Genomic DNA, 23,001 nt, shown 5'->3' on the forward strand with positions numbered 1-23,001 from the left:
CACTCGCCTGTTCTTTCTTTTGGTTTTATGTCTGCTCCCCACGCTTGTGTTGTTTTCAGAGCCGGTGGTTTGCAGGTGAGCTGCTCTTGTGTCACCCCGCGGTTCCGGGTGGCTCAGCCAGAGCTTACTGCCATGTTTGTCGCCAGCGTTAGACCTGTGAGATCCCCGGGCAAAAGCTCATGGCCCCTCCTGCTTTCCGCTATATCACTATACCTAAGGCGATTTGGTGTTCTCTTTTCTGTGCCTCAGCTGTCATGGGGCACAAGGTAATTGTTGCTGTTACTCACATGTTAATGTGGCTGCTGCTGCATTAAAACCAGGAGTTAGTTTCCCCTTTCATTATAACATCTTTGTGTGTATCTTTTAAGACATAAAAATAAATAGAAGCAAACAAAAGTCAACACCACACACAGAAAAAAATCTCTTCCAAACCATAGCATGGGGAAGAAAATTTAGTCTGTGACTGTATATGTTCATGACTCTGAAACGAAGGCCCTTTCCTCCCCACCCCTTCACTCACTCACCCAGTGTGCTGGATGGGTAGGGTTTTATGGAAGTCCACAGGTTGCTTTGGGATCTTTGAGCAGAAAGATTTTAAGACATGTGATAGCTGTATTGACATGTCGGAAGAAGAAAGAAAAGAGGTACAAAAGAGGAAATGCCTTTATGCCACATGCTGCTTTGCGAAGAATTTTATTTAAAGAACAGAAGTACACATATAATTCTGAAACTAGCAATGTTAGAGAGTGATTTTTCTGAAGTGTGTGCCTGTGTGCACCTGCTACAACATGTAACAAGACAGCAAATTAGATACTGCAGGGGAAAAGTAAATAACTTTCCCCCCTCTCCTTCCCCCTTAACAGCAGCGTACCTTAGTCTAAGGAATGTGTAACTGTTCAGGTACTGACAAAACTTCTTCATTTACATACCGAAAGTAGAAGAACTGAAAAATGTGCAGAGGGTTATTAGTTCTTGGTTTAAAATGACAAGATTTAAGGGTTTTCTTCCTGTCTGTTCCTTATATGCACTAGATTTTCTATCTGTGCGAAAGTGCACTGAAGCTTTGTGTGTATTGAACAGGGAGGGGAGAGGGAGAGGGATGTGTTGGCTGAAGCAGAAAAGCTTGGAAATGTGATCTCAAATTTCCATATCTTTAGGGATACAGAGGGAGATTTTATTTGGCCAAAAAAAAAATTAGTTCTGTGTACTTTGTAGGGTTTCTTTTAAAGAGAGGATCTCAACTTTTTAGTGAGGGGCAGAAAAACAACTGTCTCTTATCCTCATCACAGAGGTGTACTGTAGGAAGTAAATAACCTTTTTTCCTAATGTGATGGTACTGTAGGAAGGAACAGTGCTTATATATGCTGATTGCAGTGACTTTGTAGAGCTCCTGTAGATTTCCCAGGCTGTGTCTGTTTATAATCTTCTGAGTGTGAATATCCAGGACAGCCTTTATTTACTTAGCTTGGGCAGATGGGATAATTCCTTTAGTGCTCCTCCTTTTAGCCCTGTTAAAGTTTTTCTTGGGAGTGACTGAGAATATTTCAACGTAGATCTTCCTTCAAAAGAGAGAGCGCGATCTGGCTTGCCAATATGATTTTTCAAAACTGCTTTTCTTTTTCTCTCCAAAACATTCAGGTCAAATGTTAACTCCGTATGTTGAATGCAAGTTTTCTAATGTTTGAACATGATGACCATGAATGAATGCAGCTCTTGTTTAATCTTTTGGCATTCTTTAGGGACTACTGGCTCTGCTGGCACGTATAAAAAGTAACGCACTGGAATCCTTATTGGACTGGCATGTTTAGAAATGCCTCAGATGGATGGTGTTTTGTTATTTAATGAAAGGCAATTATATACTGCATTAGCTGTAATCTCAGCTGCGCTCAGCTCGATGCCAGTTTCTGCTGGAGCAACCAGTCCGTTCTTCTTGACCTGCAGAACTGAAGCCAGCTCTGTCAGCAGCATGGTCCCTGGTGATGTCAAACATCTATGGATGTGTCTGTCCTCTACACACATTTATTTTTGCAGATGATGCTACACTTGCACGTTGTACAAACTCAGACAGAAGACTTTTGGGTGAATAGCACCATGTATTCTTTTAATTTATAAGACATGCCTTCACTCTACTGTTTCAAGGAGAAACGCCGTTAAAAGCCGTTCAGTTTTCCTGATTTTTATAATCTTAACTCTCTATATTTTTAGCTTATTTTGAGGGGAAATTGCAAGGCAAAGAGGGAAACTTAGTATTTGATTGAGTTAGCTTACCTGACACACTCATTCTGCTTCTCTGCTTGTCAGCAGCATCCACTCAATCACAGCAATGTTTATCTAAGTTCTGTATTTGTACTTCTACTTTATGCCAGCCGTATAGCAGTCATGGTGCTAATTTAAAAGGCTAAGAACATGGACGGCTAAAAAGGGATTGCTGACTTGATGTTTTCAAAGAGTGTGAAACACTTACAGTTTCACACAAGTCTATCAAAATTAAATCGTTACTCTAAAGAGCAGCATCTTTGTTTCGGCTGCTTCAGTTGTAACTGTGTTGGGGAGAAGCCCTGTGTCTTTGATTATATGCATTTGGTTTTGAGACAGACAGGAGGTGGTATTTTCCATCTCAAATTTTCATTTAAACGAGATCATAAATAACTTAAACTTGATGCTCTACTATTCCAAAATCATAATTGTTGTTGTGGACTGAATGCACTTAACTGAGGTGGCTGAAGTGCAGTATCATCATCAGAAGTCAGTGGGGACAGTCAAACAACTTTCTCTTATTAACTTACTACTTCCAAAACAGAGGGCTTTGGGGAAAGGCGAGAATTTCCTTGGAAAAATGTAGGAAAAGTAGTAAGTATTCATAGTGGGCTTACCAGAAGAGGTGATAATTATGTACTTTCTTGGGTGAAAACTTTCTCTACTTCTCAATCCTTGACTCATTCTGTAGAGAATGATGTGTGCTTAGGAGGATCATGTGCTTTCTGATCTTTTAATAGACTATAGCAGTGACATTTTTATAACGCGTGTGTACAGCAGCAACTTGAAGTGTTAGAATTTGCATCATATTTTTTGTGATTATTTTTTTTAAGTTTTTTAACAGTTACCAGCTCTTCCTTATTAATTAAAGGTGGGAATATCTTAAAAAAATTGAACAGACTGTGTTTAGAAATAGCAACGTAGATTGAGGAAAAAATTACTCACAAATTGCTAGCCCAAAATAATTTTTTACTGTTACATTCATACTCTCTAATTTTTGTTTTGTATTCAGCAGTCTGTGTTTCCATGGTTTGTTGCTTTTTATTTTACTGAGGATCTTGAGGCATTTAGGAATCTGGATGAACATAGCGAGCTATAGAATGGTAAAATGGTGTTACTTAAAATGTCCTTGGTGCAGAATTCAAATCCATAATCAGAGCAGAAGCTTTAATGAATTACCTTCCTCAGAGCGTTGCTGTAATATCTGACTGATGATTTGAGGTCCTAAGCCTCTTACTATTTTTCATCTGAATCATCTTGTTCTTAGTTCAGTTTTAGTTATAGGCATTTACCGTGCCTTTTCCCTTTCCCAAGCATATGCAGAGAGAATCCTGTTTATCCAGTTTGCAGTGAATATTCTACATTTTCCAAGGTAGAAAACAGCCATGCGTCTTATTTACTAACTTAGCAATGTCACTAAAACCCTCTAATTTTCAGTGGATTTGCATCTCATAATGGTGGTCTCCTAACTGTATCATATTCAAATTTTATATTATCTCCAAACTCAGGAATTAGTTGGTCTGACCTAAAGTCATTGGGAGAAACTCAAGACTATTTGAACACAAGTTTCCCTCTTACTGGTTGGCCTACTTCCATGAAACTTGTAAGAATATAATATTTGTTTTTAGAAATCTCCTGCCTTTTATTTTCTTTAGTTGAAATTACCCAGCAGGTTCAAAATCAAAGGAAAAATGCAGATTTGTATGCAGGCCTGGCTGCCATAAAAGCCCTGATGTTGAAAGATAATATAGAAGTCTTTGGTTCTGAATATGCTATGGATCTGTGAACTCACATGGAAAATAGTTCAAGTCATCTCCGTGATATAGAAATACAATGTCTACGATCTGTCTCAGTTAAGAAACAAATCTAAAGTTGCTGGTTGAGCTCTAGATCAGCCATGTCCTTAATGAGGGACAGCATTGTGGGGTGTTTGGATCGATTCCCAAACAACAAATTCTGTTCTTCCCCAGTCCTGCTAAGTGTACAAGAAAGCAGGAGTGTCTTCAGAGTTCTTAAGGAAACAGAGATTCACTCTTTGAAGTTACAGAAAACCAGTAGCTATTTATGGGGATGTCCTTACGCTGTGGTGTGATGGTTGCTTGATAGTGGGATGAGTGATGACAAGGCATAGTGTTTGCGTTACAGTGTTGGGTCTGTTTTGAATATCCTCTGGTGTCTTTGTTTTCACTGAATGTACTAGTTGCTTCAGACTAAGTAGTGTTTATCTAAACAAATGCCCTCCAAAATAGAGTTGAAAGATTTTTCAGGATCTCTGCTAGTGATCGTATAGATATGATTCAGCTTGAGTAATTTGTCAGCCACTCTTTGTGTCAAGATCTGTTCATCAAATCAACGACACCGTCAAAAGAGCTGTGTCATACCAGTGGGCATACTTCCCAACTTATTGCAAGCTTTTGGGTTTGTATCTTTACGATGGCAAAAGCAAACTGTATTTTGAGTTAGACTTAAAGACATACTAAAACTTGCATGCAACAGTAATTTCCTGGAGTAATCCTGGTAGTGACTTTGAAGTCACTTCAGAAGAGCAAAGGATTACTTTCATTCTGTTAATAGTTATGCCTAGTTAAAATAAACAGAGATGCACTTCTTCAAGAATCTGTCTCTTATAAAATTTGTATTTATGTTAAGAATACAATATGGGAAACTTGAGAAACACATGTTGGATGAGTGTTTGCCGTTGTGAAGGGTCTACCTCTCTAGAATTCATATGATGCTTATATTGGATTGGGCTGGAATGACCTGAAGTAGAATGTCATAAGAAGAACGATCCTATACAAGCTAGGGGACGTTCTTGCTTATTTTCTTATTAAATTTTTATTTCCTATACCAGTATCTGCAAACAACAGATTTGAAAGGTCTGGATTCCTTATTATTCATTTTTTTTTTCCACCTGATCAGCTGAATTTTAAATGCAAAATTTTTTCTACCTTTAAAAGTGAGGTACAAAATGCTGGTTTGATAGGCACATAGCAGCCCATGTATTTTGTTTCTGGCAGTAAGCAGAACATCTAGTAAGCCAAGTAAATAGCATCTGATGGCACTTAGTATGATAAACATTGAATTAAATGATGCGTATTAATTTGGTGTCTTTTCTTGTGGTAGTGACGTACCTGAAAAATATATTCAGATCATCACATTACTTGGTTTATTGACATCAAAATCCATGGTTTCTGGGAGACAAAATAAAACTGAAGTCATGTTTTTAAATGCTCCCTTTTTTCTAATTGCTGTGTATTGAATGAGTAATCAAATGTAGACTCCCTTATTCTATTGAAATTTAAAGTTCTTAATTCTGTATAGTTTCTGTTTCTTGTATAAATTATTTCTTAAATTCTATTCATTTCAACTGAAATGATACCTGAAGATGCTTCTGTAATCCCACAGTCTCTAATCACTGAACAGTACGGTTGAATTCTTGAGCAACATTCAGATAATCAATTTGGTTTAACAGTGGCTATGCAGAGGCTGTTACATCAGTACCATAATAATTTGCTGTTTGTGATTTGCTTTGTTATCAAATGCCTGCAGTGCTTTCTGGCTTGTTTCAGTCTGAACTTGCTACTCATTCAGTAAATGCTTTGGAGCTGACAAAACACGCTGAATTTGCACTAAGTCATGAGCATTAGATTCAGAGAGAAGTTCATTTGCCGTTTCGGTAATTGGCTTCAATGGCTAAATGCAAAAAGACCTTGATGTGAATTCATAGCTCCAAAATGGTTGTATTTAAGTAGCAAATGGCTAGGAATACAGAGTGTGCTGCATCTTTACAAGAGAAGTTCTGAAAAGTTAATGCATGAAGGCTTCCAAATCCATCTCTTTGGCTTAACTACTTGTAATCGTTACAGAGCTGACTTTGAAGCTTAGTGTGACATTTACAATGGATATTGTGTGCTGTGGAATTACTTCATTGTAGATGTAATGCAACGCTTGCAAAATGGTGATTCAGTCTTTATAGTTGCCCAATATGAAGCATCTGCAGTAGACCCAGAATGTGTCAGAGGAGTCATCACATCCAGGGGGAGATGCGGCTCATCTCGCAGGCTGGATGTGCTGACGTTGCAGTTTTCCAAAACATGAGAAATCTGGCTGCATAATACGTAGCAGTGGAGGACTATACTGGTATTCCTCCTTGGAAAAAACCCAAGAAGGTAACAGTAGGAAATGCTATTTAGGGAGGATGTGTGAACCTGTCTGCTTTCTGCAGTTTATCCCTCTGCCCTGTCTACCTCATCCAGAATAGTTTCAGTAAGGATGTTGGTGGGGACGTCCCAGTCTAGTCAGTTTGTGGGCCTGCTGTGGATGAATTAATCTCATTCTTATCTGAACCTTCCAGAAGTTGGTCTCTGTGATCTGGCACATTCTTGCAGAGAGAGAAATATTCTTCAAGAGCTAAAAAGAAGCAAATAGCAGTGCAATGTGAAGGCACTTGTTTTGTTCAAAGCCAAAATGTGGTTGTATTTCTAAATAGTGTGTGAATTTCAGAAGCCTATAAATTCAACTAAAAGCATTATTTTAAGTGCTTTTGGAAATATACATACTCATTTTTTACAGAAACGGGAACACCAGCCCAGGAGACTGCAAATACAACTTCTAGAGCTGTAATAAGAATTAGATATGAATCATACAGAAGATGCTTTCATGTTTTGAGATGGCAATAATTTTAGGAGTTGTAAGCCTTTTGTAACTGTGAAGGGTCTGAGCTTTTGGTGTAATTCATGGCCCAGAAGAGAAAAGTTTCTGGGTTCGAAATTCCAAGTTACTTTCTCTAAACCATTGTCAGGATATTTGAGGAATGATTCATGAGCTTTTGAAAGCTTAGCAATAGTGGTATGAACATCAAGAGGACGAAACAGATATTTAAGAAAATGCTGTTCAGGCTGCTATTTCAAACATAGTGCTTCTTGTGGGGAGTTTATTTTTCTCTCAGGAAAGTGAAGTTACTGGATTGTGGTGGTCTCTGAAATGTATTTTCCATACCGCTTTTCTACAGAAGGGGTTTTCTGATTTATTTTGTACGTGTTACATTTTCTTCATGGTATGGTCAGAATTTGTTTTCTAGATACGTACTAGTTGACTGCAGCAGGGATTACCTATGATCTTCTCTGGTTACAGATCCCTGTGAGATTTTCAGCAGAGTTATCTGTTCTACACAATCCTTCTAGAATGTTTACTCTGTATCTGTTAGTCTTAATGTTTATGTATTTTGCAAAGCACTGGTATGCTTAGCATAATTAACAAATTGAAGTGGTCTCTTTTTTGAGCTTAGAAATGTGTTGGCTCTGAAAGGCATTTTCCAACAGCTTTTAGTCTCTTAGTGGTGTTAGCTAAGTTTAATATTAATCTTTTAATTCGAAATATTTTTAAGAACTTGTGCGTGACCAATAGTGGATCATCATCGACTACAATAATTGTTTCATTTTATCATACAAATAAACCACAAGAGTAGCGTTCCAGCCTCAAAGTATGCTGCACAGAGTCAGGCTGCGTGTGTCTGCAGAAGACAGAGATTATACAGTCTGTTTTGAGTCAATTCAAACATTATGCTGCTCTGTTCTAGAATGTCCTCTTTGTTTCGTACCACATGGACAGACAACTTGCTTTTCTCCATGGAAACACTGCATCTGTTCCATGGTAGTCGCAAGTAGTGATGTTAGCAAGCGTTTCTTCCTTAAATTGTCAAGTCATTGTTTCAAGTGTTTTATCAGATGAAACGTTTTACTTTAATTATGACACTACCTGTCCCGAGGAAGGAGAGTGTGGGGATGGCAGCGTGCTTGTCAGATGTCAGCTAACAGTGGAGGGAGCTGAGGCTTTAACTTTTTTTCCTGTTTCCTCATTTCATTGTTTTTTTAGTTCTTTTTGGAGTACTAGTTGTTGAAAATACAGTCTTGAAAGAAACAGTAGTGGATAACTGTTTTCTTTGCACTATAGGAATTCCTTTTTTGATGGTTGGGAAATATTCTGCTTTTAAATTCAGGGTTATGTGGTTACATTTTATTTATTTATTTTTAATGTCAACTTGCCAACAAAACTCATATCTATTATCAGATTAGTAGGATTTATTTTCCTAAACCAATCGTTCTCAAATGTTGCTTACAGATGGCTTTGATCTGTGCACTACTTCTAGGTCTGTAAAAGGTAAATAAGAGGAATAAGGATATTGTGAATCAGCTAAAAGGTCCAATGCAAGGATTCACGTCTGCATTTGAAAAGTTGTAGTAGCCAGCACACACCAAAAAAATTGTAATTCATTTGAGAATGTAACGCATTTTCATATTGTATGAAATCAAATATTTCCCAGTGTTGGCACAAGTGTAAAGTTTGTGTTGAAAATCTTTTTTTTAATGCCCAATTATTGGTAGAAGGTGTGGCTTTCTGAGCACTTAGGTAGTATGTATCATCAGGCTCTTTCTGTGCATTTCCTTAGGTTCCAGATGTGACCTTTTGAAAAACGCACAGTTAGTGTTATTGCCTGTTGGTTCTAAAGATCTTTTTCAGGAGAGCTGAGACCGATTTAGGGAAGGAAAGAGAACAAATGGAGCCAAGTAGCTGCTCTCTCTTGTGAGAACTAAAATGAGGTAATTGACATCTGGAGCCCGTTAGGAAATGCTGGAGTGCGTAATGCTTAGAATCACTTGATGCAAATTTACGGGCTTTCAGTGTTTTATGAATTATATTAGGAAATGCTACTATGAAGTTCCTGTCTATTTCTAAGACCAAAAGTTGCATTTTCACTATTGCAATAAGGCAGTAATTTACAAAAATATGCTGCCTATATTTTAGCAGTTTTTTTAAATTAAGCTACAATTTCAGCAACTCCGAAACCAGGGCACAAGGGATTGTGTTACTTCTGGCCTCGTTGAAGGCCTGTATATTGAGAAAAGCAAATGACACAGCAAATATATAACCCATGACTGCGAAGAGCAAGATTAAAATATGAATGAGTACCCTGAGCCAAGAAATGCAATATTAGAACATTCTAACTTTATGTTAAGCAGAGGTTTGTTAAACGTCTATTAATAAATAATTATTTGAAACTGGCAAAATGTAATTTTAAGGGGTAATTTGGTGTTTGTTTTCTTTTAACAGACCTATCCTTGCACAATAATAGATGGTTACTGCCTGTATGGTGCTGGAGTGCTCTTTGGGGGCAAAAAAAGAGGTAGTAGATGGAAAAGAGTGGTGGAATACAGTAGGACAGCTTCTAGCTTCCTGGTTTTAGGAGGCAATCTTCCTTAAGGGGGACTTGCCTTTGGCCCAGGTGAGGTTGTTGAATTTCCGTAGATTTGGTGTTTGGCACTGTCAGAGGAGACTGTAAACTAAAAAGAACTGACCTTGATACTTCTCGCATTTCTGTATTTGTACCAAATCCTTCTTTATTAGGTACAGTTTTTCTGTTTCATGGATTTTGATGGGTTGAGGAAAGTAATGGAGGTGTGTGTGGAGACCCTGATATTGGAGGGAATAGGGCCTGCAGCGTGAGGAGGGATAGGTAGGTGGCATGTGTATAAGAGAGAAAAGGAAGGCTTTTCAAGTCCTTCAAGAGCGAAGAGTAGTTTTAGAAGACTTTTAAATCAAAAAATGAAGAAATATGATGCACTCGTATTTAGCAGGGAAGGCAGGTATGTAGTAGGAGGGGAAAAAATCCACAGTGTTCCTGCTGTGTCCAAAGTGACATCTTACGTGATCCTCTAGTTGTTCTTCTGTATAACTGTGTGCCTCTCGGTTCTTTCACAGCTTAGTCATATTTTATGCCTATCCTTCTGCATTGATTTTAGAAAGCTAACTCTGCTTTCATGTTCATGAACATGAAAGCTCCCGCTTAAAAATTAATAGTAAACTGGCATATGCATCTTGCAAAAACAGGGGAGAAATTTTTTTCTTCAGTAGTCATAACTCTGCAGATGGGTGGGTGACATACTTCTGGCAATGCTAGAAAAATGTTCAGCAATCCTCACAGCGCTACTTCAGAGTTTTCATGGAGCATAACTTAAATTGTAGACAAACACCATACAGCCAAGGTGGTAATTAATGCTTTTTAGAGTATAACATTTTTTCAGACTTCTTAGAAAATGGCTTGAATTTGGCATGGCCAATCCTGAAATAGCAGAAGAAATGTTTCACTTTGTTATTTAGGTTAGTTTCTTTTTTTTTTTTTTTTTCTCCCCCCTCCCCTCCCCCCGCCACAGTGAATTGATTTTTTTAAGAGCGCTAATGTTCTGGCTATTAATAATACATGAAGGATAAAACTTATCCTGGTAGGTAAAAGACATGGCTGGCTTCTCTCTTTACTCTTCCCTCCTGTAGCCCCTCCTGCAGTGGGGTTTGTTTTGCCCTTAAACCTGCCATACGCCCCGTGTGGGCACCTGGGCACTGCTAATAGTGGCTTGGGGAAGTCTGGAGTTGGCCAGCGTTCTGCCTCTTCGTGTGTCCTGATGGGGGCCAAAACGCAGAGTGAAGGGCAGGACTGAGACCTGCTTTGCAGTTCTTGTTTGTCATGTTCTGAGCAAACAGCTGAGCAAACGGTCTATTGCTACATATCTGTTTCCTTTTATTTTTTTTCTTCGGGTGTTTGTTTAGATGTGTGCTTTGTTGTTTGTTTTTTTCAAGTGGGCATAACTATTCTGTCACTGCCTTTATATGTAGCAAATATCCAAGCTGTGTTCATGCAGAACAGTTCATACTTTAGAAGATGGTGGGGAGACCAGTCACCTTACAGTTTGGCTTGAATTCACACTATAGAAAAAACAAAATAGATTTTTCATTATAGATGAAAGAGCCTTTCTAAAGCTTTTGTAATCGGAAGGAAGATGCCTTCTGTGGCAAAACCCTCATGACATAGTTCCCTGAAAAGCTTGTAGCTGGCTTCCAAGTCGGAGCAGCGCTCTATCCTAGCAACGTAGGGAAGAATCCCTCCTCCTCTTCCCAGAGGAGCGGAGCTGGGGCACTGTGCTGGGGACTGCGTGCCAGTGTATCTTGTGATCTAAAAGATCACATACAACTGAGGTGGATTTTTACTTGTTAGTTGTCATCATCTAACTCTGATCAGTCTTAATTTTTCAGTTCCAGTCCCTCTTAAAAACTTTATTCCTTTTATCCTGAAATTCCTGGTTCTCTTGATTTCTCGTGCAGTTAGTCCTCGAGTCGCAAGTTGTTTTTGCTGGGATATTGCGACACTTGAAAAATGTGACTGAAAACAGTAGGGCACGCAGACTGGTTATATCTATGCGTAATGTTAGTAATGCTGTTAAGGGTTTTGTTTTTCTTTCTTAAAATAGCCTTTTAGTTTAAAGCTCAAGATTAATACAGCAGCACTCAGTGAAGTGAGTTATTTTGATGTTTTAGGTTCAGACTTGGTGTCTTTTAATAGGAAATGGCCTTTAAAAGATGAAGGGTTGGAAATGCTGTCCTGGGAAATGCTTCTGATTGTTATTGTAAAGCATCTTTTACCATGCATTAATGCACAGACTGTGTGTATGCGTAGAAATCTCTTCTGCATGAGTTAAAATATTGATTTTTATTTCATGTCTAATATTTTTATATACAGGTTTATTCCAGAGGTGGAAAAACTAGAATAATATATTTTATCCATGTTTGGAAAAAGATAGTTGCTACAGGCAAAGAGGATTAACAGTGGTATTGCAAAAAGATGAGTATGTTAAAACCAAGTGGACTTAAGGCTCCTTCAAAGACCATCAAACATGGGGGTACATTGCTGAAAGCACCTGCAACTGTTGCAGCTGGTAAGGAATATTTAAATAATTTTTCCCTTATTCATGTTCTAACAAAAAGTATCTTGAAAGCTATGAGTATACGCTATTTTTACTATTTACACCAAGGTATTGGTGAAATGCTTGCATTTCTGATCTAACAAAAATTATGTGTACTATGTTCAAAAAATCTGAATATACTAATTGGATGTGATCAAGCAGTTTTTCTTGGAAAAAACTTGTCATGATGAAAATGATTGGGTAGTTTTTGAGGTAAGATTTGTAATCTTTACAAGATTTTTACCAAAACCTACGTTAAATTAATTCAGTGTCTCTGAATTATTGTATTCCCGAGATTACGGTGTTTTCATAAGTAAGAAACTTGGGAATGATGCTCTTCCTTTATAGAAATCATGCTTTTTGAAATGCTTGCTACATTGAAACTAAGCAATGGGACTCTCTGGGATATTAGTATATTTTTTTCTATTGTGCTTGATTCCAGCTCCAGCAGAAAAAGCAGCTTCCAGTGAAAAGGCCTCGAGCACAACCGCTGCAGATGCACATGAGGAGTTTGTGGATGATTTCAGAGTTGGGGAGCGCGTTTGGGTCAATGGAAACAAACCTGGCTTTATTCAGTTCCTTGGTGAAACCCAGTTTGCTCCAGGACAGTGGGCAGGGATTGTTTTAGATGAACCAATTGGTAAGAATGACGGCTCTGTGGCTGGAGTTCGCTATTTCCAGTGTGAACCCTTGAGGGGAATATTTACAAGACCATCAAAATTGACAAGGAAAGTGCTGACAGAAGATGAAGCCAATGGTACACAGACAGCTCATGCTTCTAGAGCTACATCACCAACTTCCACATCAGCTGCTAGTATGGTGTCTTCGTCCACTGCTGCACTTCCCCCTTCAGGAATTCCGCAGAAAACTTCACCACTTGCTGCTAAGGAACATTCAACTCCTTCTCAAATTAGCAATCTCTCAAAAACTGCAAGTGAATCCATCTCAAATCTCTCTGAAGCCGGATCACTAAAGAAAGGAGAAAGGGAGCTCAAAATTGGAGATCGAGTTCTGGTAAGATTCACCTGCTGCCTCTGTGTCTGCTTTTCATTGATTAATAAACTGTAACTTTTCCTAATACTCAAAACTTTTCTACTGTTTCCTTGGTCAAAGTAATGTAAATTTATGTTTTAGCTTTCTTTTTGTCAAGTGTCTTCTGTAGCCACTTTGCATACTGTAGGAAGATCTTTGCATTACCAAGGTAAAATGTTTAATTTGGCAGTTTTTAATCTGTTGTGTTTTGCCAGGGCTTAAAAAAGACATTTGGTCTTGTAACAACATATTTGTAGCTTATCTTGCCTTAACTTTCAAGAACTACAGTCATGCTAAATAAAAACCAAGCTTTTGAGATTTCCATGCAGCTATTCAAGGCCGTGTCTTTAGAAAGCTAACAGTTCAATAATTGATTGTTCCCCTGAGTAGTGTGATAGGCAGCAACAGAAGTAGTCACATAATGCCACTGATCACCCAGGAATTACGTGTTCTGTTGGTGACGTGCCATGTTACTTGGCTGCCCTTCCTAAATTCAGAACCATAAATGCTTCTGCTGATGTATCATTTCACTCTTTTAAAAGGGGGTTAAGTTTTGTTAGTTTAAACATTTTTCAAAAAAATAATTATGCTGTATACCTTTTGTGTTTGGATCAATGTAATAGACCATGGGTCATTTTTGATAACTGATTGACATACAGACAAAGAAAAGTGGGAAACTGCCTTGAAACACTAGCATTTGCTTGAAAAGGTAGTAGAAAGCTGGTGATACACTGTTTATGTTGTATTCTTTATTTAAAGGCTATGTATGTAGACCTCAAATATAACCAGAGTGATATTTGTATGTCCACCAGATCTCAATCAGCGATCTGATTTTAGGTTTTAATTACTTGCATGTGTCATTAAGCTTGAAGAATTGTTTTACTGTTATTTTGATACAATCCCTTCTTATTTACAATATAACTTCTAAAATCTCCATTAGGTATAAACAAGGACAGGAATGAATGCTTTGGCATAAAAAGTATTTCTGGGGTTACTGTAAGAATGTTCTGTAGAAAAAATCTCATGGGTTTTATTATTTGTCCTGCACTGCCCCCCTGCCCCCCATGATTCTGCAGTGAAGGTGGATTATTATTTTATTTATCTATCTATTTATTTATTTATTTGAGGAAGAATTTGATTTTTATTTCTGCATAAGGTGACCTTAAGACCTAGGGCCAAGTTGAAGACAGTGTGAAGGAAACTAAGGTGAAGTGAGGGCAGGGTTTGGCTGACAGCTCGAGTTGGGCTGAGATGTGTTTTCTTGGAGTGGCAATGGAAACAAAGATTTACCGTTTATCCCCAGCTATTTTTGTCAGAGACTAGAGCCCTGTCATCTTCCAGTCAGTGTTGGGTTTTTAACCACTTCTTTGCCTTTTTTCTGAAGGAGCTTTGTGAGATCTTCTGCGATGTCCTCTTTGGGTGGGAAAATCCTCTGATGCCTATGAAGGCATCGCTCTAACTTTCCTGCATCTTATTACTGCAAATTACAGAAGCATATCCTAAGTGCCACAGTTTGATAGCAATAAGGTCCCAAATTCTGTTTAAGTACGACAGATTAAACTTAGTATTTCATCCTCCCTACTTCCTCTGTTTGCCCTAAGTCTTCCTGTTGAATCATCAAATTGTAGTTTGAGGGTTTGGGGCGATTCCTAGCACAGCATGTCAGTGATGCATATCTGTAATTTATATGCTGGTATAAGACAGTGTATGCGCAGGAATATGGATGTTAAATGGACAGGATTCTTGTCTGCTGGTTTTTAACCCTTTTGGGTGCCGTGCTAATTTTTTGTAGTAGATCCCAGACTCTGCTGATGTCATGTCTAATAATAATTCAGATCTAAATATCTTAAATCACCAGGTTAGTGCAAATAATAGTAAACTTGGCTGAATAATCCATTCATCTGTGAATGCTATTTTTTTTTTTTCTCTGCCACTGAACCCCTGTCTGACAGTATAGATTGTAGAATCGAGCTATTACTAATAGCTGTAAACTCTCCTCAGAGCCTACAGCTGGCACCGGTTGTTGTGGAAGACCTGCCTGTCACTTAGGGTAGCTTGCCTAGCCATTCCTTCTCCATCAAAGGTACAAATGCAACTGAACTGCTCTATGTCCTTGTTTTTTTATTTATACTGACAGCGGTACCTTCTCAGTAATATGTAACGCAAGAGGGTGAAAGGCTTGATGGAATTTAAGTCCCGCTTCAGTACAGAATTTCCCCTCTAAGTGTCAATGTAGCGTCATAGGCCTGAGATAGGCTCCAGTCTGACTATACCATTGCACAACTCTAGCGACTAAATGCTGCCCGTATTTATCGGTTCTTGCAGTTTAGACTGACTGCTATTGAATACTGTGTGAAGGTTCTTAGTAATAGCAATGCTGTGATGATTATGGGTATACGGGGAAAACAACTGCTAGGAATTGTGCCTTGAAAACGGTGAGCCTCCAGCAGCGTAGAATTGCAGTTCAGTGGAAGAATGAATTCGCGATAGACAAAAGCTCATTTGGGAGTCGTATTAAAATGCTTAACTGGAAAAGTATGTCCTTAAGGGCAGATTCCTAGATGGGTAAGACATAGCTCGTCAGCTAAGATGACATTCCAGAATGGACTTCAGATGTGGCTCAACTTTGTTGATCTTGGTGTGTGATCTTAGGGTGTGGAGTGTTACACTGGAATATTTCAATCTGTTAAATTTTTCCCTCTAACTTTTATTTTCAAACGTATTTAATAGAAGTTACCTCGATTTGATGTGTTCAATTTTTTTATTTTTTTTTTTTATTCTTGGCAACTGACTGGTTTTGGATGATACCTTCAATGAAAAAGGCAAAATCATACATCTTTTTTTCTGCCCAGTCTGGGTTATCAAGAAACAAGAGGCCATTCTGACAACTGTTTACGTGCCAGAGAAATGCATTTACCAATTCACATCTCAACTGGGCTTCTTTTTTGCATTACACTAATGTAAATTTGCAGAATTTTGTTGAACCTGAAATGTTGGGTTCAAAGCATTTCAGGCTTGACAAACCGACGTTTCCCAACAGCTAAGCTTTGTTTGAACGTTTTTCGGTTCCTACTGAGATGTTAGTACTATTCTGCTACATGAAAAGAAGCTGTAAACTCTTCACGGTTGCTTCTGCATTCTCTCACAGCAAACTACTGCAGCAGATGTTCGTAGCCAGTGGTGTTGGGATGAGGTGGTTGATTACAGGCTGATAAAAAAACCTTGAAGAGGTGATTAAAGCTGTAGTGCGTGGTCTGTTTTCTTCTGTGTAGATAGCAAAAATATCTTAAACTTATTTTCTTACTTGTTTGATCTCTAATTGTTTCACCAGTCTTTTGTGCACTTAAAGTTAGAATTTTCTAATGCTCCATGGTCCCATGTGTGGAGTCCACCCAAACTTCTACAGGACAGTTGATGTCCTTAAAAAATACATAGATTTAGTAACAAAGGAAAGCTTCCAATGTATGTATTTATTCCTGATTTATTTGGATACAAAGACAGGTGCCCTACAGGATCTTTCCTTAATTCGGATAAAATTAGGACAAGTAGTGGTTAAATACAAACTAAGGGTTTGGGACGCTCATTCAAATGCTTGTCCAGAAGAAAGAAATTCCACTGCAAAAAACACCTGGAGTTGTGAGGTGATTGACTCTCAAATGCAGGCTTGCTTAGGGTACCTCATGTGAGGTTGTGCTGGACTGTGCAGTGGATGTGGAGATGACGAGGGGCAGTTTCGACTGGACATTAGGAAGCGTTTCTTTACCAAGAGGGTGGTCAAACACTGGAACAGGTTTCCCAGAGAGGTGGTCAATGCCCAAAGCCTGTCAGTTACGTGGTCAACTGAGTTGTGTTCCTGTGGGTGACTGCAGAAAAACACTTGTAGTAGATTTGCTGCAGCAGTCAGCTACAACTTTTTTTCTTCCCCCCCCGCCTCAATTTGAAAAAGACATGTTCCAGGCCGTTAAATCAGGTTGTAAACATCAGAAGAATAGCTCATGGTAGACATCGATGTCCATAAGGGAAATAGAATAACATGGAGAAAGTCACATTGTCCCATTTTATTAAAAGTTCTCTTTCTTGAGCTTCTGGAGGAGTCAAAGCAAATCAAAAGCAAATCAAACAAAGTGAAGTCAATACATATACCCCAAAAAGGATATTCCAGTGCAAAAGGAGAGGCCCTTTAGATTTTTGTATTTATTCTTTCTCAAAGGCGATTAGGTTAAAACGGCACACAAGCCCTCTGCTGTCTTGGAAATCTCCGATAAGAAGTCTGTCTCCCTCAAATCCCCATGTATCTGAGCCATATTCAGCAAGCATGTACTTAATTGCCTAGTTGACTTGGAGCTGAGCAGTAATTTTCCTTTTGCTAACAAGTATTTGGAAATATTTCATGTTAATATGTAGAAGTGTTGAAAATACAGAGCGATAAGGTACGTATTTAAAAGAATTGTGGTTTCTGATATGTAACTACTTATTATTCAGCTTTTCATTTGTTGCATTGAGGTATAACTTTTACTGGAAAAAATAATATAGCTAAACCAAAGAAAAAGTTATTAACATAAAGAGTAATTCAAATAGTTCTGTATTAACCATCATTTCCGTTCTTAATATCTGAAGTATGTTCTGGAATCTGGACGTGATTTAGTTGTTAGAGGGAGGACATTAACTCCGGGCAGCCTGATCTCATTTGGGGATTGCTGAGAAGTAGGGAATGTTGATGTGACAGTCTGCGCTGCCTTCATTGCCCTCGTCCAGCCTTTTCTGGGTTAATGACAGAGTGCAAGGCCTTTAACGCAAGTGTAGTTAATTTGCCTGCTGAAAATTAGGCGTTTGAGCATTTTGAACCCTGTGTGAATAAGAATTCCTATGCAAAAAGCAATCCAGTGGAAGTGTTGTCGCTGGGTACTCAACCAGATGGGGGAAGAATAACTGAAAACTAATTCAGAAAACAAATTACTTTCAGGCTAAGCCAGTTTCTGTTTCCTGTTTGAGTTACAGCCAGGGAACCTGTTTGCCCTGGTATTGCAAACATGCTACAATTTCTTAAGAGTCCAATGCAAAGTTGATTTAAAAAACAAACAAACAAACAAAACCCCCTGAACTAACCAACCAAGCAAACCCAACTTGTTGAAATGAAAAGGGGAAACCTGCTTTGTGTGACAACCGTTACACCTACCAAAAGTTGAAGCAGCTTTGAGAGCATCTTGGGCTTTTTCCTGGAGGGACCAGATGCTGTATTTTAAATAAATAAATAAAAATCTTATCAACCTAAGGGGCCTTAGCCTTCTCAAGGGATTAAAGTGCTTTCATTCATTTAACCGGTTACAGCTTCTTCACGGTCTGCCAAATCTGATGCTTCTGGAGCTGATCTGTAAAGCTGTAACTTGGGCCTCCGTCCATATGTTCACAAAAGGTTACAAACTAGATTTACAGGCAGATGCTGATGTGGCCTTTCTGCAAAGTTATTCTCTATGCGTGAATAACGTCTCATTTCTTCTTATGCTCTGTTTTACGCTGCTCACTGTAAGTTATTTCTTGCTTTGTTATTTCTTACTAAGTTCTTTAGTGATGTAATAGACAAAGACTGATAGGAGATTATTGTCAGATTTGTTTCCACCCATGTAACCTATCTTCAAGTAAACATGACGTAAGTCCGTCAGCTGATTAAATTCCAGGGCTCTTAAAAGCAACAAAGGGGAAAAGAAACTTCACGTGTAGAGAGCAGTTTCTCCCTTTAGAAATAATCCTGCGTTGTGGTATTTTTAAGTTTTCCATTTTGTAGTTTCTATAACATTCTGAATAGAAAATGCACTTGTGAGTTTAGTCTATTTAAAAATCCATAATAGTCAGTATTTAACTCTCAGAAAAATAGTATTAAGGGTTAGAAAATTGTTAGAAAAACAGTATTTAACTGTTAGAAAATTCATTGGCATTGTTACAGTTAAAGCAATGCAAAAATATCTTGCCACAATGCATATGAGGTTAGAAAAGGAAGAAAAATTTGCAAGTTGAGAGCATGGACCAGTGTGGTCCACTGGGGCTTTCCCTCTCCTGAGCCTCCCACTTTGTAACTGCAAATGTACCGCGGTGTTTAACTGCTCGGTCGCGCTTTTGCTTTATCCTTAAGCTGAGTTGACTGTAAGGTATTTTGATGGCTTTGTCATGTTAAGTCAAGGATGAAAGTAATTCTTATATTTATGTATGTATATTTAGACATAGTATTTTGGATACTGTAAGGTATGATGCAGATTAGTTTGTGAAGTGGTTGCTGCAGCATGAAATATATATGTGAGAGTATCGCTGAAGGATAGAGGGTATCCAGAGGCTTTGTCCGTAATTCATTACCTGGGTGATTTTCTCTGTGCAAACTGCTGCTTTCTTTTAATCTTACTTTTAAGCTTTTTTCAGGTCACGTTGTTGTCTATCTGCTCAAATAAGGTGTTAAATTTATCTTATTGCAGCAAGGCCTGAGTTGTGTCTAACTGTGAGTCATTTTGTTTTGGCAACTCCTTATTTAACTTAGAATTGCATGTGAGCTCCTGGGATATAATGGCAGCAATAGGTGACTTCTCTTCGTGCTTTGTTAATGGTTTGTTCATGCAAGACTTGTTCTTTTTTTTTTTTCTCTCTCTTGTGTGTAGACTCCCTGTCTCCCTCTCCCTCCCCCTGCCTTCCCAAGGGGACTGATCTCCAGGAACATGTTGTCCTTGCTCATTTCAGCACAGGATGGGCAAAAGAACAATTTATTTATTTACTAATTTTAGTCTTTAGCTTTTGCCTTTTTTTTTTTTGTTTGTGGTGGCAAATTCACGTGTGGCTTTCATAGTATGGAATTGCTGTTAGTTTTTTGCATTGTTTCCTTTGTGACTGAATGAGGTGATTGAATGAATTGAAAACCTCAATAGCACATAATTTTTCATCATTAAACTCTTTCCTTTTGGAAGTGAAGGATTGTGTGATAGCACTGTGTACGACTGTCTTATGGCATATTAGTTCTTTTTAACACTTTGGCCTTGCTTTTGAACTTGCTAGTCAAGTGCAAGCAAACTGGATAGAAACGTAGATGTTTCAAAGATAAGTTCTTACAAGTTTAATGGAAACAGCCCATAGTAGATAGAGAGTCTAACCACCCGTTTTGGAAAAGCTGCAATTTGCCTTCACAGATTTTTGCACATCAGAGAATCCACATGATGAAGGTCTTTTCTAAATACTGTTCCCATCAATAGAAATAGCTGTAGTCACTCTTGCATTTTTAGGTAGCAGAGTCACTCGACCATAATATCTAGTGGCACAGGAAAACTGACATCATTAGTCCTGCTATTCACAGAATTGCTGCTTTGAAAAATATGAATTAAGGAGGCCAGTTTAAAGTTTAGTAGATCTAGCACTCTTCCAGTCATGCCTTCATCAAGTGTCAGATGTTATGCAGATATTTCTAAAAGGGAATAGGATAATCTGAAGGTAAACTGTCTAATACCAAGAAAAAAGACAGGCAAAAGCTGACAGAGGAACCAGATGTTGACAAACTAAAACATGGCGGTTTTGTCAAACACATTATAGTTCCTTCTTTAAAACTATAGTGTGGTTGTGTTGTGGGATTTTATCTTTTTTTCTTAGTTTGAATACTAACAATCTGACTTCAAAATTAGCATTGGGCTTTATTCATATATTTAAGACCTGGGCAATGGATGGCAAACACCCACCCCCCCAAAAAAAGTTGGCGCTCTTGGTACCACCATTGGATGTGGTCACTAGCGTGGTTTTTCTTTGAGCTAATCTAGTGCTAATACTGTACTCTGGAAGTTACTGTAAATCATTCCTGGTGAAATCTCCGGACAGTCAGAGGGGTAAATAACATCATGCATGGAGCGGTCCAGAGGGACTTGTTATGTCATCTCCAGCAGGCCACGCTCTTGGTTGCATTTAGCATTCAATGGCAGAATTCTATAAGCCGCAGAGCGAGACCATTAGCTGATAAAGGCTGTCTGCTGGAGAGACCAGGGACTGAAGATCCAGGAGCTAAAAGTACTGAAGAGGAGCGTGTGGTTGATGTGGGAGAGGGATCAAGGAAAATCCAGGGTGCTCTAAGCAGTGCTGACTGTGCAGTACTCAAGCATTCTATGTAGTTACGTCCTTAGCTATTTGAAAAGCCCATTGGAAACATTGGCGAGAATTCTGAACGCAGCTGCAAAATGACTCGAGCAAGAGAAAGTATCTTGCAATAAAAGATTTGAAGAGCTCAATCTGTTTAATTTGAGAAGGGAAAAATTGAGGTGTCTTGCTTAAAACCTGTGTGTTCCTGCCTGGTGAATGCCAGTTGCTGAAGAGCTCTATAATCTTCTAAGTAAAAGCATAATGAGAGTCAGTGGCTAAAAGCCACAGTCAAATTTGTTTTATTTCAGATTTAAATATGTTTTGAACAATGGAGTGATTAACTATGAAAATAGACTGTCAGTGGAAGCATGTTTTCTGATGGATATCAGCTCTCATCTAAAAACATCAACACACACAGCTTAGCTCAGTATAGTTACAGGGTTAATTACAGATGTAACTGGGTGAAATGTAAAGACCTGTTTCAGGAGAGCCAGAGGAGATGATCTGGTGTTCCCTCTGGCCTTGAATGGGTGAGCAAATCCATTAAATACGATTGCTTTTGGCAGCTGGAAACAGTTGCTCTGAATCTTGAGAAACAAGAGAAAGAAGATCCTGGTGAGTTGATCCCAGGTTTTTCAAAAGCAGTGTTTGTGTGTCTAGATTTTTTATTTTTTTTTTTGGCTTATTCAGGTGTTGCATATTATGGGTGCTGTGGTTTGAACGGTTCTGAAAATGCCCTGTCCATATGAGAAACACAGAAATACCCAAGCGATGCTTTTCAAGCGTCACCATAACTAAGTGCTCAGGTGGAAGGGGAGACCGGGCAATTGTTATTCACCTTTTAACTCCGCTCAGCTGGTCTGAGTAAGTGCTACTGTTCTACTGACAAAGTTCCAGACAGCACCTATCCTCTTTTCAGAGGGATCTGTATTTTTCAATGACTACTGTTTAAATAGCAGTCTCATTTTTTTTAGACCATCTTTTTCTTTTTCCTGCATTACAGTGGTTTATTTGTTTCCTACTTCTACTTATCTTCGGCAATGCAGCTCTGCAAAGGTTCTCACAAGGTTTGACGTGCTCATCCCAATGTGCTTTAATCAGGAAGTTTTAACCGCTCCAGGTTTGCAAACCCATTTTGCTACTTCACCTTACATTGCAGCAAATAAATGTAAGCTTACTTATAATTTGATAAACGGAATTTAATCACTTTTCCCATGTGTTTGACATAACACTAGTGAATTCCAAGCAAATTTCCTCACCCCACAATGACCCGTAGCCTAACTTAGATTCTCTGGCGTATTATTGCTTGATGTTTTACAGCTTGACTATATTGAGTGTGATAACTGACTAAAAAAAGGTCTGGTAGTTCTCTTCTCTGATCTATTATTTAGTGACCTGCCTTAGCGTGAATGAAGGTCAGGGAAAACTGTCTTCGTGGTAGTGATGCCCCATTTTTCTATATAACTTTTAGAAACTTTTTAATAAACTTTCCTCCCTGTTTCTTGTAGAAACTGGGCTTTTTATTTTTCTTTCAGTCCTTCATGCAGTACTGGGAAATAGATCCACTGGCAAATATAGCTATTTTGGGGCGGGTTATTTATTTATTATTTTTACATTTTTTGCTATAATTATAATATTTTTTAATTTTTCTGTAATTCTATGCTATAATCCTGTAAGTACAATTATTTTTTCATATTGGTTTATACAGTTTACTGTAATCACGTCTTAATCTTTTTCTCCCCTTGAGAGCCCTAAGCGTAAGTCTGTATACGTACAGCAACTTCTATGCATAGCAAAGCCTTTACCATACCGTGCTGTACAGTCCCAC

At 38.4% G+C, this 23,001-nt stretch overlaps 1 protein-coding gene across 3 annotated transcripts in view; it reads left to right on the forward strand.

Annotated features, from left to right (window-relative positions):
• CLIP1 (CAP-Gly domain containing linker protein 1) overlaps positions 1-23,001 on the forward strand; it is a 79,924-nt gene that overhangs the window by 7,763 nt on the left and 49,160 nt on the right. For all 3 annotated transcript variants that reach the window (XM_054219256.1, XM_054219255.1, XM_054219257.1), the window contains 2 exons: positions 11,825-12,020; positions 12,490-13,061. In XM_054219256.1, coding sequence (XP_054075231.1) covers positions 11,927-12,020; positions 12,490-13,061 — 666 coding nt within the window. In that variant the 5' untranslated portion in view covers positions 11,825-11,926. The remainder of the gene's footprint in view (positions 1-11,824; positions 12,021-12,489; positions 13,062-23,001) is intronic.

Source organism: Rissa tridactyla, chromosome 13, assembly GCF_028500815.1.
Source record: "Rissa tridactyla isolate bRisTri1 chromosome 13, bRisTri1.patW.cur.20221130, whole genome shotgun sequence".
NCBI classification, from domain to species: domain Eukaryota; kingdom Metazoa; phylum Chordata; class Aves; order Charadriiformes; family Laridae; genus Rissa; species Rissa tridactyla.